General features: G+C 45.6%; 1 protein-coding gene and 2 pseudogenes across 2 annotated transcripts; 1 reads left to right on the top strand and 2 right to left on the bottom strand.

Annotated features, from left to right (window-relative positions):
* Positions 1-2,114: 2,114 nt before the first annotated feature.
* LOC130195317 (glycine cleavage system H protein, mitochondrial-like) lies at positions 2,115-4,904 on the top strand. 2 transcript variants are annotated; one of them, XM_056416773.1, is made up of 5 exons: positions 2,115-2,372; positions 2,580-2,707; positions 2,780-2,843; positions 3,305-3,436; positions 4,358-4,904. In XM_056416773.1, the coding sequence occupies exons 1-5, from the start codon at positions 2,225-2,227 to the stop codon at positions 4,453-4,455; spliced, it is 570 nt and encodes a 189-aa protein (XP_056272748.1). In that variant the 5' UTR covers positions 2,115-2,224; the 3' UTR covers positions 4,456-4,904. The 2 variants fall into 2 exon arrangements, with proteins under 2 accessions (XP_056272748.1, XP_056272749.1); XM_056416774.1 differs by having other exon boundaries at positions 2,121-2,372; positions 2,580-2,662.
* Positions 4,905-7,130: 2,226 nt separating this feature from the next.
* LOC130195537 (deoxyribodipyrimidine photo-lyase-like) lies at positions 7,131-10,318 on the bottom strand (annotated as a pseudogene).
* LOC130194996 (uncharacterized) lies at positions 10,206-13,897 on the bottom strand (annotated as a pseudogene).
* Positions 13,898-14,980: the final 1,083 nt, after the last annotated feature.

Here is a 14,980-nt window from a genome sequence, read left to right as displayed (position 1 = left end):
GGGGACCAAGATCAACGTCCGTGGCCATGTTTGGGCGAACTCTTTTCTTTTGTCGGAGTGAACGTTTCTTCCTCCCGGATGAAGTGCCTCTTATGCCGACCGAAAGCTACGGAGATACTGGCCTTCAAAAACACACCATCCAACCTCAGGAAACACAATGAGGTAAATTAAGAGTAATCCCATGAGCCGCAACGTTAATGTTTAGTTTTGATAATCATCATAAACCTGTTAAGATATCTAGCAGCGTTGTCCTCAGGATTGGAGTAAGTTATATCTTTGGCAGGAGAGGGGGAGGCAGGTGTCTGATTGTCCTATGCATGTTGTACGTTAGGCTACCGTTCGCTAGCTTTCGTCAATTAAAGAGACAATTTGCGTTCGTTGCAGTAGACGGATCACTAGCGAGTTAATGAGTTGAAGAAGTGTTGACAGTTGTGAGAATTTGTTGATTTGAGTCGTCTTGGCTATAATATAATGCTAATCATTACAGCATTATCATTATTTGTATTAATATTATAAGAGTGACGGTCCAGTAATGGCGACGATATTGATTTGGGACTGTTGCTGTGTTTAACTACAGAGATACAAGTGCATATTCACAAATCAACTCTGGATGCACGGACAGTGCATGAAACTAAATGTTTAAACCTCAAGTTAAAACAAACTATTTTGTACAAAACTGTTGGTTGGGGTCATGGCATGTTTGGAAGTGTTATTAATTCTATCATGTCTATAATACTCTCACTTTATTTCAGGAATCAAGCAGCACATGGAAGAACCCTCCCTGTAGCTAGGTGATGCCACCAGGTCCAGTTCATCTGATGAAGAGGACTTCTTCGTCATCTCAAGCGCATGACAGCAGCAAACAGCTGGATGGAGACGTGGATCATGTTGACTTGCTGAAATGCTTCCCAACTGTGTGCTGCTGTCTGTGAAGCTAGACACACTCTACCTGCACCATCAGGGCCTGTGAAGCTAGACACACTCTACCTGCACCAGGGCCTGTGAAGCTAGACACACTCTACCTGTATCATCAGGGCCTGTGAAGCTAGACACACTCTACCTGCATCAGGGTCTGTGAAGCTAGACACACTCTACCTGCACCATCAGGGCCTGTGAAGCTAGACACACTCTACCTGCACCAGGGCCTGTGAAGCTAGACACACTCTACCTGCACCAGGGCCTGTGAAGCTAGACACACTCTACCTGCACCAGGGTCTGTGAACGGCTCTTCAGCATCGCAGGACTCGTCTTCAGTCCAAGAAGAGCGACACTGAAATCTGTCCATTTTGAAAATCAACTTCTTTTGAAGATGAACAAGACATTTTTCACTTTAAAGTGATGATTCTGGTTGTTACTTTTGGTGCTGCTTTTTCCTGTGTTAATCGTGTTTTTATATTTTAGTAATTTCATAGTATTCATATATTGCTAAGTTCATCCTAGCTCATACTCCTTGTTCATGGCGGCCACAGCACCCAAACAAATAAACTTCATAATTCTCAAAATTCTGACCCTTTGTTTTTTTAATTAACAGCATTTACTTTTACTTTCAATACTTAAGTACATTTAATATCAGAAAATTACTTTTGATACTTAAGTTTAAAAAAAATCTGATACTTTAATACTTTTACTCAAGTAGTATTCTCATAGGTGACTTTTACTTTTACTTGAGTAATTTTCCAGTCAAGTATCTTTACTTTTACTCAAGTATGACTTTTGGGTACTTTATACACCACTGGAAATAAGCAACGTTCTTCCCAAGAAAGACAAGTAGTTAAAATAATTAGACATGTTGGTTCTTAGGAGTATGGTTTGACTCCAGATTGTTATGTTGTGCCCTGTAAACTTGGATTGGGGTGCTGATATCCTTGAATTCCATATATTAAGCTCACATTTCTGAAGTGTGTAAACCAAACAAAGTCCTCTCTTGTCTGTCTGTTGCTTTTGGAAATAATGTCAATATATTCACGAGTCAAACAAAACCCGAAGGGACGTGACTCCTGCCTTTGTGAACACTGCGGTGTCCCGTGATTAATCAGCAAACTGGAGTGTGTGGTCATCATATGACAAACTGGACTCTGCACTGGTTAACTAACTCCACAAAGTGCATTCACTGCAACATTAAGCGCGCCAGCTGCTGATCAACCTCAAAGAAGCAGAAGAAGAAGAGTGGCGGAGAGCAGATCCACGAAGAAGAATTCGAAGCTCTCATCAGTTCGCGACAAAGATGGCCGCCTGTGGGCTATTCCGCTCCCTGTCTTCCAACTTTCTCACAGTTTTGCCTTCACTCACCCGCTCGGGAACACTTTCCCCGTTGCGGCTGGCATCCCAACCTTACTTTGGAAGAACACTAGCCACTTGTCGATTAACAGCAGGTATTCCCCCGTGGGTGTGTTTTGTGTAGCGTGTTAGCTAACATTGTCCGTTGCTAGAGGGTAACATTAGCTAGAGAAGAGGGCACGCAAACTAACGACGCTGCTGCGTGTGTCTTTGTTTATTATGGTTGTCGTACATTAGAAAATACTTGTCACGTGTCCAGTCTGAGGGTCGTTGTGGTCTGAGTCTGTTGTGTTGTCTTGCAGCACTTAAATTCACAGACAAGCACGAATGGATCCGAGTAGAAGCCGACGGCGTTGGGACTATCGGCATCAGCAAGTTTGCGCAAGTAAGCTTCCTCGTGCGTGTCCCCGCACAGACGCGCACGTGCAGGGTACGCGCACGAGCACACGAGAGGATCAATACTTTTGCTCCAGTCTTTGACCTTGCTTTCTGACGCTTGCAGGAGGCTCTGGGAGATGTAGTTTACTGCGGACTACCGGAGGTGGGAACACAGCTGGCTCGTCAAGGTATGACGTGATGTCGGTGTGGCTCAGGTCACGTGTCACACACCGTTATGAAGGAATGCAACTCGACTTCATCTTATTTAGAACATTCCAACTGTTGGTGAAACTAATATTACATCAATGTGAGACTTTTGTAAGTTTTTGATTACCTGAGTATTGTTTTAAAGTTTAAATGTGTTTTACACAATTTGATGGCTACAATACAATGTTTTTTTCCTTCTTGAATTGTGGGCAAAACAAAGTGATTCCTCTATGTTCTTGATCAACATGCTAATAATTAATTATCCACAGTGTTTACTTATTAGACACCGGTAAGATTGCTTTGCTTTTTAATGCAATGGCTTGGAAACTCAATTAAATGAGCATGTTTCTTCTGTCATCAATATGTGCCTTTTCTGAGTAGTTGCTATTCTGAAGTGACTTAGCTTGTATATAAATGCCCTTGTTTCTGACATCTGTCACAGATGAGTTTGGAGCTCTGGAAAGTGTGAAGGCTGCCAGTGAGCTTTATTCCCCTTTGACTGGAGAAGTTGTCGAGGTTAATTCACTACTGGCAGACAATCCTGGTCTGGTGAACAAATCTTGCTACAAAGACGGTAAGCCCACGCATATCAACACATGGTAAACATAAAGCCGATAGCTGCAGCTTAACCAGAAGTGAAGTTTTAGGATGACTGTTGGGACCCCAGAGGTTTGCCAATGTAATTTGTTCGGTGTTTAATTGACATTAGTCTTGGTTTACCTTCTAATATTATTACTGCAGATTGGTGTACATCAAGGTAAATACGTTTGTTCAGTGTTTAGAGTCTGTACACTGGGGAGAAGTTGTATATGCTTTGCCTGTACTTTAGATACTTTAAAGTGGCATTGATTGAACAAAAAGAAGAACTATTCACCGATTCACAGTAATGGGTTGTGAGGTTTAAGGAAACCGCTCTCTAGCTTTATATATTTGTTGGACCATAGATGGCAGTAATGCAACATAATACAGAAGGCAGCCGCTGTGGGATTAACGGATGAAGCCTTCTTTTTTTTTTTAAACTGATATCTCCTGCCTTCTTAAATCTATTTAGTTTGTAAACATTTTTTAATTTCTTTGCTATGGCATATGTTGTGTCTTAAGTATGAACCATCTTTACTTCCTGGAAGTGCTTCAATCCCTCCCACTTGAAGACCTTGGTTGATGTAGGCTTCCATCAAATGGAACATTGCACGTGTTTAGCCATCGTAAGAGATCCATATCACTGCATGACGATCCACTGCAGGATTTTAAGTTCACCCGTAACGGCTTTTCTCTGCATTAAAAATGTAACTTTTTCAACGCTAAAGGCAAACATCGTTCACTGTGACGGACTGCCTAATTCAATCTGCCTACTGTAATGAGCAAAGGAAGTCAGTGACTGCCTGAAAAGGCGATGACAGTGATATCAAATATATTTGACTTAATAAATAAGCTTAAATATGCACTGATGGGCCTAAAATCCCAATTTAACCTGATTTTAACCTTTTCAATACAGGTTGGCTGTTGAAGATGACCATCGGCAACCCTTCAGAGCTCGATACTCTAATGGATGAAGCAGGCTATGAGAGATACATCCGCTCCATTGAGGACTAACCTAACACTTCTTAATAAGTGCCACATGCCCCTTCAACTTTTCAAACACCACTGGCAGGAAGATCCACAAGTTGTGCCTGCGTCGGCCACAACGCGATGTGGAGCTCGTGAGCTCCAGAACGCTGACCTGCCATTGTTGTAAAGCTGTGAACATTAGGAATCCTTTATTTACTGTTAAAGACTGACCTTTGGTGACCTGTGAATCTGCACGGACTAAACATCCTGTGTTGAGTTTTTGCCTCAAAATGGAGAAGATGGAGACTCGGTCAATAGAGCAGTTCACATACATTTCACTAAAAGGAAAACTTGACTCTTTTGTAAAACACTGTTAGACTTTAAAACGCACTTTGGTCTTAATGGTATCAATAATGTTGGTCTACTCTGCATGTATGATAGCTAAATTGTAGAAATGGAACCTTTTTAAATGAGAAAATAAACAATTCCTGAGACACTGTTTTCGTCATTTCTCTGAAATCCCAAAGTTTAGACTTCATATTTTAAAAGTAGGTTGTTTTAATTAAATGACTACTTGTCGCGTAGCGTCACTCATGTCACTACACAAGATATTTGACATTACACAGGTATTGAACAGGTAATCTGCTTGACACGGTCAGCGCATCACATCATTTGCATATTTATTCATCTGCATGACCAAAAGATAAGATGGCAGCCTGATGCCACCTGAAATGTGACTTATGTATTTTGATACAAACTTGATTTCAAGTTTTTATTGTCACATGTATAATTTGTAAACATTCTTATGTAAAAAACAGACTAAAATGAGAATAAACCTCGATATCCACAAAAATAAGATATTATATATATATATAAAACAATGTAATAGATATATCAACAATATATATATATATAAACACTAATAAAATAATTTTTGAGAATGTATATATAAACAATATATATATATATAAAACAATGTAATAAAATATACACCATGGCCATAGATATTCACAGAATATGTTCTGGTGTATAGTGTTAATGAGGGTCTCAGTCCTTGTTCAGCAGCCTGATGGCCTGACTGAAGAAGCTGTCCCTCAGTCTGTTTGTGCGGCACTTGATACTGCGGTATCGCCTGCCTGACGGTAGAAGGGTGAACAGTTTGTGGCGGGGTGGTTATTGTCTTTCATCATCCGTTTGGCCCTGGCCACGCACCGCTTGTGTATATGTCCAGGATGGAGGAAGCTCACCTCCAACGATGTACTGTGCCGACCGCACCACCTCTGTAGTGCCCTACGCTCCAGGGCGGTGCAGTTCCCGTACCAGACGGTGATGCAACCTGTCAGAACACTCTCGATGGTACTGGTGTAGAATGTTCTGAGGATGCGGGGGCCATGTTGAATTTCCTCAGTCGCCTAAGGAAATACAGGCGTTGTTGGGCCCTTTTCACCACGTGAGTGGTGTGCGTGGTCCATGTGAGGTCCTCGGAGATGTGCACGCCGAGGAACTTGAAGCTGCTGACCTCTCTACTGCAACTCCGTCTATGGAGATGGGGTGTGCTCTCCTCTCCGCTTCCTGTAGTCCACGATCAGCTCCTTGGTCTTCTTGACGTTGAGGACGAGGCTGTTCTCCTGGCACCACTGTACCAGTGATCCAACCTCCTCCTGAAGGCTGTCTCGTCGCCGTCGGTGATCAGCCCCAACACTGTTGAGTCGTCAGCAAACTTGATGATGGCGTTCGAGCTGTGCATCGCCGTGCAGTCGTGGGTGTACAGGAGTAGAGGAGAGGGCTCAACACGCATCCCTGAGGGGCTCCCGTGTTGAGGGTCAGCGGCTCTGAGGTGGTGCTGCCCATCCTCACCACCTGGCGGCCCCGACAGGAAGTCCAGTATCCAGCTGCACATGGTAGAGTGCAGGCCTAGACCTCTGAGCTTGGTGTCGAGCTTGGCGGGAACAATAGTGTTGAACGCTGAGCTGTAGTCCACAACCAGCATTCGCACACAACAGTTCCTCCTCCAGGTGGGAAAGGGCGGTGTGAAGTGCCATGGCAATTGCGTCGTCGGTGGATCTGTTTTGACGATATGCAAATTGCCATGGGTCCAGCGTGGCAGGCAACATGGAACAAATGAAGTCCTTGACCAACCTCTCGAAGCATTTACTGACAATCGAGGTGAGGGCTACGGGTCTCCAGTCATTCAGGCAGGTTACCTTGGGGTGTTTGGAGACAGGCACAATGGTGGACATCTTGAAGCTCTCAGGAACAACAGCCTGGGACAGGGAGAGGTTGAAGATGTCTGCGAAGACTCCTGCCAACTGGTCTGCACATGCTCTGAGGCGCCCGGGATGTGGTCGGGACCTGCCGCCTTCCGGATGTCCACCCGCTTGAAGGCTCTGTGCACGTCAGCCTCTGAGATGATCAGCAGGCTGGTCTCCTCGGGCAGCGCTGCCTTCGGCGGGCTGCCGTTCACGTCGAACCGAGCAAAGAATGTATTTAGCTCGCCTGGGAGGGAGGTAGAGAGTTCTCTTCACCGCTGGTTCTCCCTCTGAAGTCCGTGATTGTCTGTAGCCCTTCACACACCTCTCACGTCATGGCTCTTGAGCTTTTCCTCCACCTTGTTCCTGAACTCCCGCTTGGCAGAGCCGATGGTCTTCGGAGGTCGTGGCGGGCTCTTTGTATTCCGCCATATTCCCGAGTCAGGCGGTGTTACGCGTCGGAGTGCAGCGCGAACATCGCCATTTATCCACGGTTTCTGGTTGGGATAAATCCGAACCGACTTGGTAGGAACAACGTCATCTATGCATTTCTTGATGAACCCGGTGACTGAGGACGCGTACTCACTGACGTTGTTGTCCGACGCGACCCTGAACATATCCCAGTCAGCACGTTCAAAACAGTCCTGTAGCATAGACTCCGATTGGTCCGACCAGCGTTGCACTTCCTTCACAGCGATTGGTTGCTGCTTCAGCCTCTGCCTGTAGGCGGGGAGTAGTTGGATGGAGCGGTGGTCCGATTTGCCGAACGGTGGGCGGAGGAGGGCTTTGTATCCATCCCGGAAGGGAGTGTAGCAGTGGTCGAGAATCCGCTAAATATACATGTTCTTGATGTGGTTTACATGAATTTGTAAACATTCAAATAGACACATTGAGGATGACAACAGTACTTTTCCCCCACTTCAGACTAAAACAATAAAATGTATATATTTTTGTGTAACATACCTCAGATTTGGGTGGCTTTGTTCAACACTAAATGTACAAAATGTTTCGACTGCTCGTTCTGCAAATTGTCACAGAGTTCAGTGTAGAATTAGATCTTTGCACTTAAAGACTATCTGTAACATGTGTGTGTGCATGTTACAGCTAGTTAGTGTCTGGTCACTTAGAAGTGGTTAACTTTCCATCTTGCTCTCTGGGTCACCTGACTGAGGAGACCGCCCCACCAGGTACCACAGAAAGCCTGTCCTTGGCTGTTGGAGTTCGTCTGGCCCCGAGGTGCAGCGGGCCGAGGGAGTCCCTCCATTCTGCGATAATTGCTCTCCAGCCTCCTTCCTCTGAACTCCCTCGTACATCACACTGGCAGTAAAGTCTCTCATTAAGGAAGGCAATGGTCTCATCCCTCTTGCGACTCACGTATCCTTTTAGAACAGCGTTGTAGGGATTTGAGGCGGCATCTGCATCTGGATCTTCCAGCTGGTGTTTGAATTCCATGCGGGTGATAACCGGTAACAGGAAGTGCTTTCCTTCTGCTACCACGCCGCCATCCCTGTGCGATAAGCCCAGAGCCTCGGAGACGAGGCGTGGGGGCAGAGGCACCAAGTCGCAGCCTGACCGCTTGTCCACGTACTGGCCAAACTCTTTTCTCACTAGAGCTACATCTCGCAGGGAATGACTCCTCCGCTCCTCCAGGTCTGTAACTATTCGCTCGGCATACGTCTGGCCAAAGACCACACCTGAGCAGAGGAAGGACATGTGTATGTGAAGTGTAGGTAGCATGATTCAAAACCAGCCTTTTTTTCAAGATGAGCACGATAACTTCCTCACCTGCACGTCGAAGCATGGACGCGGGACATTTCCAGGGTTTGTGAATGAGGTCATCCGGCAGATCTGCAAGTTCCGGACACCATTTCCGAACATACCTGCCGTAGGGGTCACATGTCATGGCTGCATCGACTGGGTGCATCACAAAGTTCCAGAGATCCAGACCACACATGCCCCCATTCTGCCACATCAGAGCATCGATGGCCCCGTCAGCATCCACTAGGGTGTCCTAAAAGCATGTACATGTTGGACACAGACATTTCTTTTTATTTGTAGTAACTTATGTGTTGCTGCTTTGTGATATCTATGCGAGTGCCTTTATACATGCATGTCTCACCTGGAACCAGCGATAACCTTCTTGCCAGGGCAGATAGAGATATGCTATCAGAAAAGACGCCACCACATGTCTCATGTAGTTGTTCATCCAGCCCGTCAGCCACAGCTGCCTCATCGCTGCGTCCACCCTGTACGCCCCCGCTGCCAGGCCTTCAGGTGGCCACGATCACTGTTCCACCGCAGAGCCTGCAAGTCCCAGTGGAGGGATAAAACAGTTCTTCATTCTGTGATATAGGCTTTTTAATTAATGATGAAGAAAGTGAAGCGTAGTTCAACATATGCACATTTATGACATGCATGTCTGTAGCCAATTTCTACCTTGTATGGAGGTCTGAGGGATTCCCAGGGGAGGTCAGGAAACAACGTCAACTGCCAGTAAGCCAAATCTCTCCACGCCAGTTTGCGTTGGAACTTTGGGGGTCTACAATAGCCAGCGTGGGCTGAGCTGACCAAAGTGAAGGTAGGGAGACAGACAGCTGGTATTTGGGGCATCTGCCCTGCCAGACTCTTTTTCATATCTATGCACACCTAGGATACATGGAAGAATCGTATGATACTGTAAGATCAATGGTAAACACGGATATGTTTACAAAGTGCACTCAAGATGTCTCACCGTCATTCAGAAAGGCCTCCAGTCGGGCACACGCTCCTTCCTCACTGAAATCCCAAGAGGATGTGATCTGCCCAGTCAATCTGAATGCCAAAAGGAACAAAGAACATATTGAGGACGTCATGATCTAACCTGATCTTTTTTAAGAAATGTTTCAAGCATTTCTGCTTTATTTGCTAGTGATAGCTTGAAGAGAGACGAGAAAGGCGGGATGATATGTAGCCATTCATGACCTAATCTTAATTGTACACCGGGCTACAGCGGGCTACTGCTTTGCTGTGGTCACTGACCGTTGTGCCATCCTTCCTGCGGGGCATGCGTGCCAGGCCTAGCGTGCCCAAAGAAACACCCTGAGGCCAGTGGGCAGGTGTGGGGAGAGACGCAGGAGGGTCCAGGGGGGCCCCTAATGCAGACCCTGGGTTCTGTCTACAGCAGGTCATGAAGTGAGACACTGACCCTATTCCTAAATCAGGAGAATACAAAACAGGAGTTACCCACCAAATAAACCGCTTTCCAATCGGCTTGTATTAGTATACATATTTTAAGCTGAACAAATATGTAAGCAAACACCAAATGAATTGTGTTATGACTAACCTCTGAGTCCTACCCCCTCCGTGCTGACGGAGTAAGGGTCTCTGACACAGTACGAGTGGAACATCCTGCAATCAACAGCATCTTTCTGAAGGGCTGACACCACCACATCATCACTCTCCTTCAGCCAGTTAGCCAAGACGGTTCTCGCCTCGGTCTCCTTTACTAGCTCCTTAAGGGTATGCAAAGAAGATCCATTTGCCTCAAAAAGCAAAAGACGGCTACCAATGAGCTCCAGAGAGGAAGAGAAACAAGACAAAGCTTGATGACAAATTTCCCCTTGGGGATTAATAAAGTATATATCTATCTATCTTGATGAAGCCAGTATTTACCTGTTGAAAGAGAGAAGGTGTGATCGGTTAACAGTCCGGAGAATAGCAAATGAATAAGCTCTAGCTCGATATGAGAAGTTAAATGGGGAGCACAGCCACCACAAAGAGCAGTGATGCATTGTGCTTTGACAAAGATTACCGATAAGCCCGATTGTCTCTGTGAATTTACACGCTCCCCCCACAGCCACTGTGATCCCAGGTCCCTCCTCCTCCTCGGGGCTCCAGGTGAAGATGGGGATGACAGGTGCACCGACCTCCAACGAGCCAGTGAGAGCAGGGTTGTCTCCGAGTCGCAGGTCCCTCCTGAACCACAGCAGGACCGGCGGCAGAGCCGACGGGGAACAGGGCAAACCAACAACCTGCTGGCCGGCGCCTGTTCTTAGAGCGTTTGGGTTTCTCTGATGGATTCAAATCTCCCTCCACACTCATCATTTTGTCACTTTCTTCCACCGTGTCTTGCTTGGAAATTGAGCAAGACAGTCCGGAGACACACACAGTCTGACTTGTTCCTTGAGTCTCCTTTTCATATTTGTCTACACCGGTGCTTTTCTGAAGCACAGCTTCCTGGTTTGTGTGTGGTGGGTTCTCCTTGACCCGGGGTCCAGTTTGTGATGAGTTGTGGCTTTTTCTCCTGCCGTCTACAGCTGCTAGCTGGACGCGGCTGCTTCCCCGTGGCTGAGATACCGAGACCAGTGGACTCGGTCCGCCTCCAGGTTGCTGAAGTCGGGACTCTTGGCTCGGGGGCAGCTGGTGATCTTTCATTTCCATTAGAGAGAGTGCCAGTGCAATTTCCAGTTCATCATCTTCAGTCTACAGTTCAATTAGGACAACATTATTATAGTTAATGATAAAACAACTGCATATAGTCATTGGGTTGGAAATGACACATTGTATGTGTGATATTTGCAACATGTGAAAATAGTAAGAAGCATAACAAGACTGAGTTGTTGTTGTAGTTCAAACCGGTTTCTTCAGTTGCTTGAGGTTGATTTATTTAAATCCCCATATACTCTTTATAGTGTGTGTGTGTGTGTGTGTGTGTGTGTGTGTGTGTGTGTGTGTGTGTGTGTGTGTGTGTGTGTGTGTGTGTGTGTGTGTGTGTGAGTGAGAGAGAGAGAGAGAGAGATTTACACAATAATTGATTTTTGCTTTTATTACCATTAATTCTTATCAGAACTCTGATGAGCAGCAGACGTCTAATCATCTGGACTAAGTGAAAACACCTGGATGGGCAGTTGATTAGTTTATTGATTAGTGCCATCTATCATCAGTATGCTTTCTTTTATTCAGGGTTGTGCACGCTGACTATGATCCTGGGGAATTAATCGACTTATTCTCCAAATGTTCTACTTTTCTAATGACATTGTAAGAACACTGCTTGGTCGTGAGGTCACGTGGTCATTCTGGAGGAGTTTTGTCAACACACGCTCACTTTAACGTGACCTCACGTCTCGAAAGAGCGGATGGACACGTGTAGGCTGGAGGAGACAAGGACACAGGAAGGAAGTGTGTGCTTACGGAGCCAAGAGGCAGCTCTTCATGTCGGGGGCTGGTTGATAAAATATACTCAAGTAATGAAAGTGGGATTTGGCGCTGAACTCCAGCGTTGCTCTCTTTATTCTCACGCTAACGTAAAGTTAACTTAGCGTTCGGCGGTGTTTGCGCACCCGTCAGCCAACTTTAGGTAAGTAGTTAAGACACAACAGACCAAGTTTCTACGCATGAAAAACAAAAACATGTTTGCCCTCTTAGTTTTCATTGGACTTTTAAACAAAACGTGCTCCTGATTTACGAAAATAAAGGTTCGCTATTGAGTTTTTTTACATTATTATCTTAACACGCGTACATTATAACCTTATTTATAACGTTATTATACTCGCATATACTTAATAAACAGACACTGACCTCAGTGAAATATTCCTCGTAGATGGAGGTGAGGGTGGAGGGTGCAGGGGCCCGTGGGCGGTGCACAGAGGCCGGATGAGGGACCGGAACTGGGTCTCCTGGGGTCCCAGAACCGACACGCACTTCGCGAAAAACCCCTCCGGGTCCTCTCGACCCATCACCACCTCCCTTAACGTCTTCCTCACTAACTCTTTACCGGCTTCATGAGCAGCCGCTGAAGGAGGCATCTTCAAATGTAACGTCACGCTCAATCGTATCTCTGAAAAGCTGTAAAAGTGCAGTAAATCGTCATCTAGTGCATCGTTTACACACACATGTAGCACACATGCGGCCCACGTCCCGGACCTGCTCCTCAGCACCGGTTATCAAACAGCTGGTGGTGAGTTACACAAGCCACGAGGAAGTGTTTTGTGACCTCCAAAGTTAAAGATGTGTAATGGAGTCACCTCACCGGTAGGGGGCGTACCAGTCTAATAAATACTGGTTGCGTGGGTGGGGATGGTGGTGAAACCCACGAGTGCCTGGCGGTTTTTTCATAGCGTCTGAGTAACATTTGGGATTCCCTGTTTATATTTCATGAATTTGATATTAGGGCAGAGGGTTAAATATATGACAAATGCTTCGGGAATGTTTAGTTTTTTATCAGAGGTTTCTCTCTCTCTCTTCCTCACTGTTTCATCATGATTACACTGAAATGGTGATGCACGTCTCAACTCAAATGTGTCATGACAAGCTACATCCAATCAAATAGAGATCTTTTGGTCAATTTTAATTGATGTGAAAATGAAGGGAGGTCGTCTTCTTTAAGATAACCGTTCTTTATTTGTTGCGTAGCCTTCATCTTGACAGGAATGTGGTCCTTTTCAAGTTCCCCCTGTGATGTGAAACTGATAAACAAAGCCCGGAGACAGCGTACCCAGCAGTGAATTTTTAATCATGCTCTGTATTCAAGCGATAGAGGGGTTTCTAAGTAATTGATTTCTTTAATGAAACCATTCATCCGCTTTTGAATGTACACAGCAGGAAACAATAATATGTGACAATTCTGGACCAAACTCTAAAATGCTTTATGTAGTTAATTGGCTCCAGTTATAATACTGTAGAACTGAAATGTATCAAAGCCATATTTTGTTCCTGTTCTTGAGTATTCATCCAAAATATGACTTGGGGTCTCATGTACAAGCCGTGGACATGCAGTCTCCATTATTCAAGCTTTTATCTGAGAAGAAGTCCGAGTGTATGGAAGGAAGATGTGTTGAGAGCTATGGTACGTGGCGAGAGCGAGACAGAAAGAGAGGGCGAGAGAGAAAGAGATTGAGAGAGAGAGAGAATCAATAGTGTTTAGACAGAGAAGTGGAGTCTAAGTGTGTGATCAATAGAGAGCAGAGAGGAGAGATTAGCTGCTTTTCTCTCTCAAACTAACACTGACAAATTGGTGAATTGGTGTATCGGCCCTTGGGCTAAACGGATTGACCTGCTGTTTCCATGTTCTACCGTGTACTGTCAATAAAGATCTGTGTTCATTGTGGCTCTCAATGACGAGAGTGAATGAAGCACCGGAAGAGAGAAAGGAAGGAAGGGAAATGGAGAAGTCTGAAGAGAGAATCGCCCAAATGGCCTCGATCCTCACAAAATGTCCTCACCTTTGTCTCATCAACACATACGTGCACTCACATGTGCATCGTCGCGCACACTGTTATAAAACCATAATAACGTCTCCAGGAAAATTAATGGAAAGACAGATTAAAAACTAAGTGAGGAGAAACGGGCCACTGGTGTAGCTATTTGCAACTCATAAATCATTCTGACACACCCACGCGCATGTAGACGCATGCATAGACACACACACACACACACACACACACGTACTGTAATTAACCACAGGCTATTTACTCTCTCCTGCTGTAAATTAGACATGCAGACACAGTTATTACATTAGGGGGATCTGCCATGCAGAATACTAACAGGAGGAGGAGGAGGGGACACTGGTCCACACAACAAACCGCTCATACAAACATCAACACAAACGTACACGTACACAAGAAAGAAGGTATGGAAGAATCATAGACTGACAGGAGTGAAAATGAAGCTGCAGCACAGAGAATGGGGGCCCCCAGCTCTTTGTTCCCTGCTGCATTTCATTATCTGAACGGCCAGCCAACACACACGACACACACACACACACACACAACGCACCTCCCCCTTCCCTAAAGCTGTCTGCCTCCCCTCCATGCACCCAGCACAAAAAGAGGAAAGTAGAGATACTGCGTCAGTGGCGTTCACTGGCATCTAAACTCAGTCATGACGACCATGTCTGCATGGTCATCCTGAGCCGATCAGCTCGTCCAGAAGCTGCTCTCAGTTGAACACGTCCACTCAACCTGCGCTGGCAGAAAAGCTCTTCCCCATATAATCTATGTTAAGCAGAACAATAGGAGATAAGGACTTGATTAAAGCAAGTATTGATACCCTGTCTTCGCTAGCTTGTCTCCATTTCGTTCATTTGATGTTTTTTCTTCCTGGCAGTCCACCTCCTTCTGTGTGTGTGTGTCCTCTGGTTCCCCCTCCCTCCCTCACCCTTCTCTGTCCCTCGGTTTTCCCACGGTGATCGATAGCTCATTACAATCATTGACTGCGGCTCATCAGCACCTGTTAGGGTCTGGAGAGACAGAGAGAAGGTGCACGAGCATCTGATAATGTTTGTTATATGATGCAAGCCTTTTGATAAGTTTGACATTTGAATACTTATTTACTGCATTCGTTGT

Source organism: Pseudoliparis swirei, chromosome 6, assembly GCF_029220125.1.
Source record: "Pseudoliparis swirei isolate HS2019 ecotype Mariana Trench chromosome 6, NWPU_hadal_v1, whole genome shotgun sequence".
NCBI lineage: Eukaryota > Metazoa > Chordata > Actinopteri > Perciformes > Liparidae > Pseudoliparis > Pseudoliparis swirei.
Note: the sequence above shows the minus strand (reverse complement) of the source record. Positions and strands in the feature narration are given on the sequence as shown.

Excerpts from the sequence above, each read along its gene's own strand:
- LOC130195317 (XM_056416773.1), top strand. The coding sequence starts at position 2,225 with ATGGCCGCCTGTGGGCTATTCCGCTCCCTGTCTTCCAACTTTCTCACA. Across the intron at positions 2,844-3,304 it reads AACACAGCTGGCTCGTCAAG|ATGAGTTTGGAGCTCTGGAA; the intron begins GTATGACGTGAT and ends CATCTGTCACAG. Across the intron at positions 3,437-4,357 it reads CAAATCTTGCTACAAAGACG|GTTGGCTGTTGAAGATGACC; the intron begins GTAAGCCCACGC and ends TTTTCAATACAG.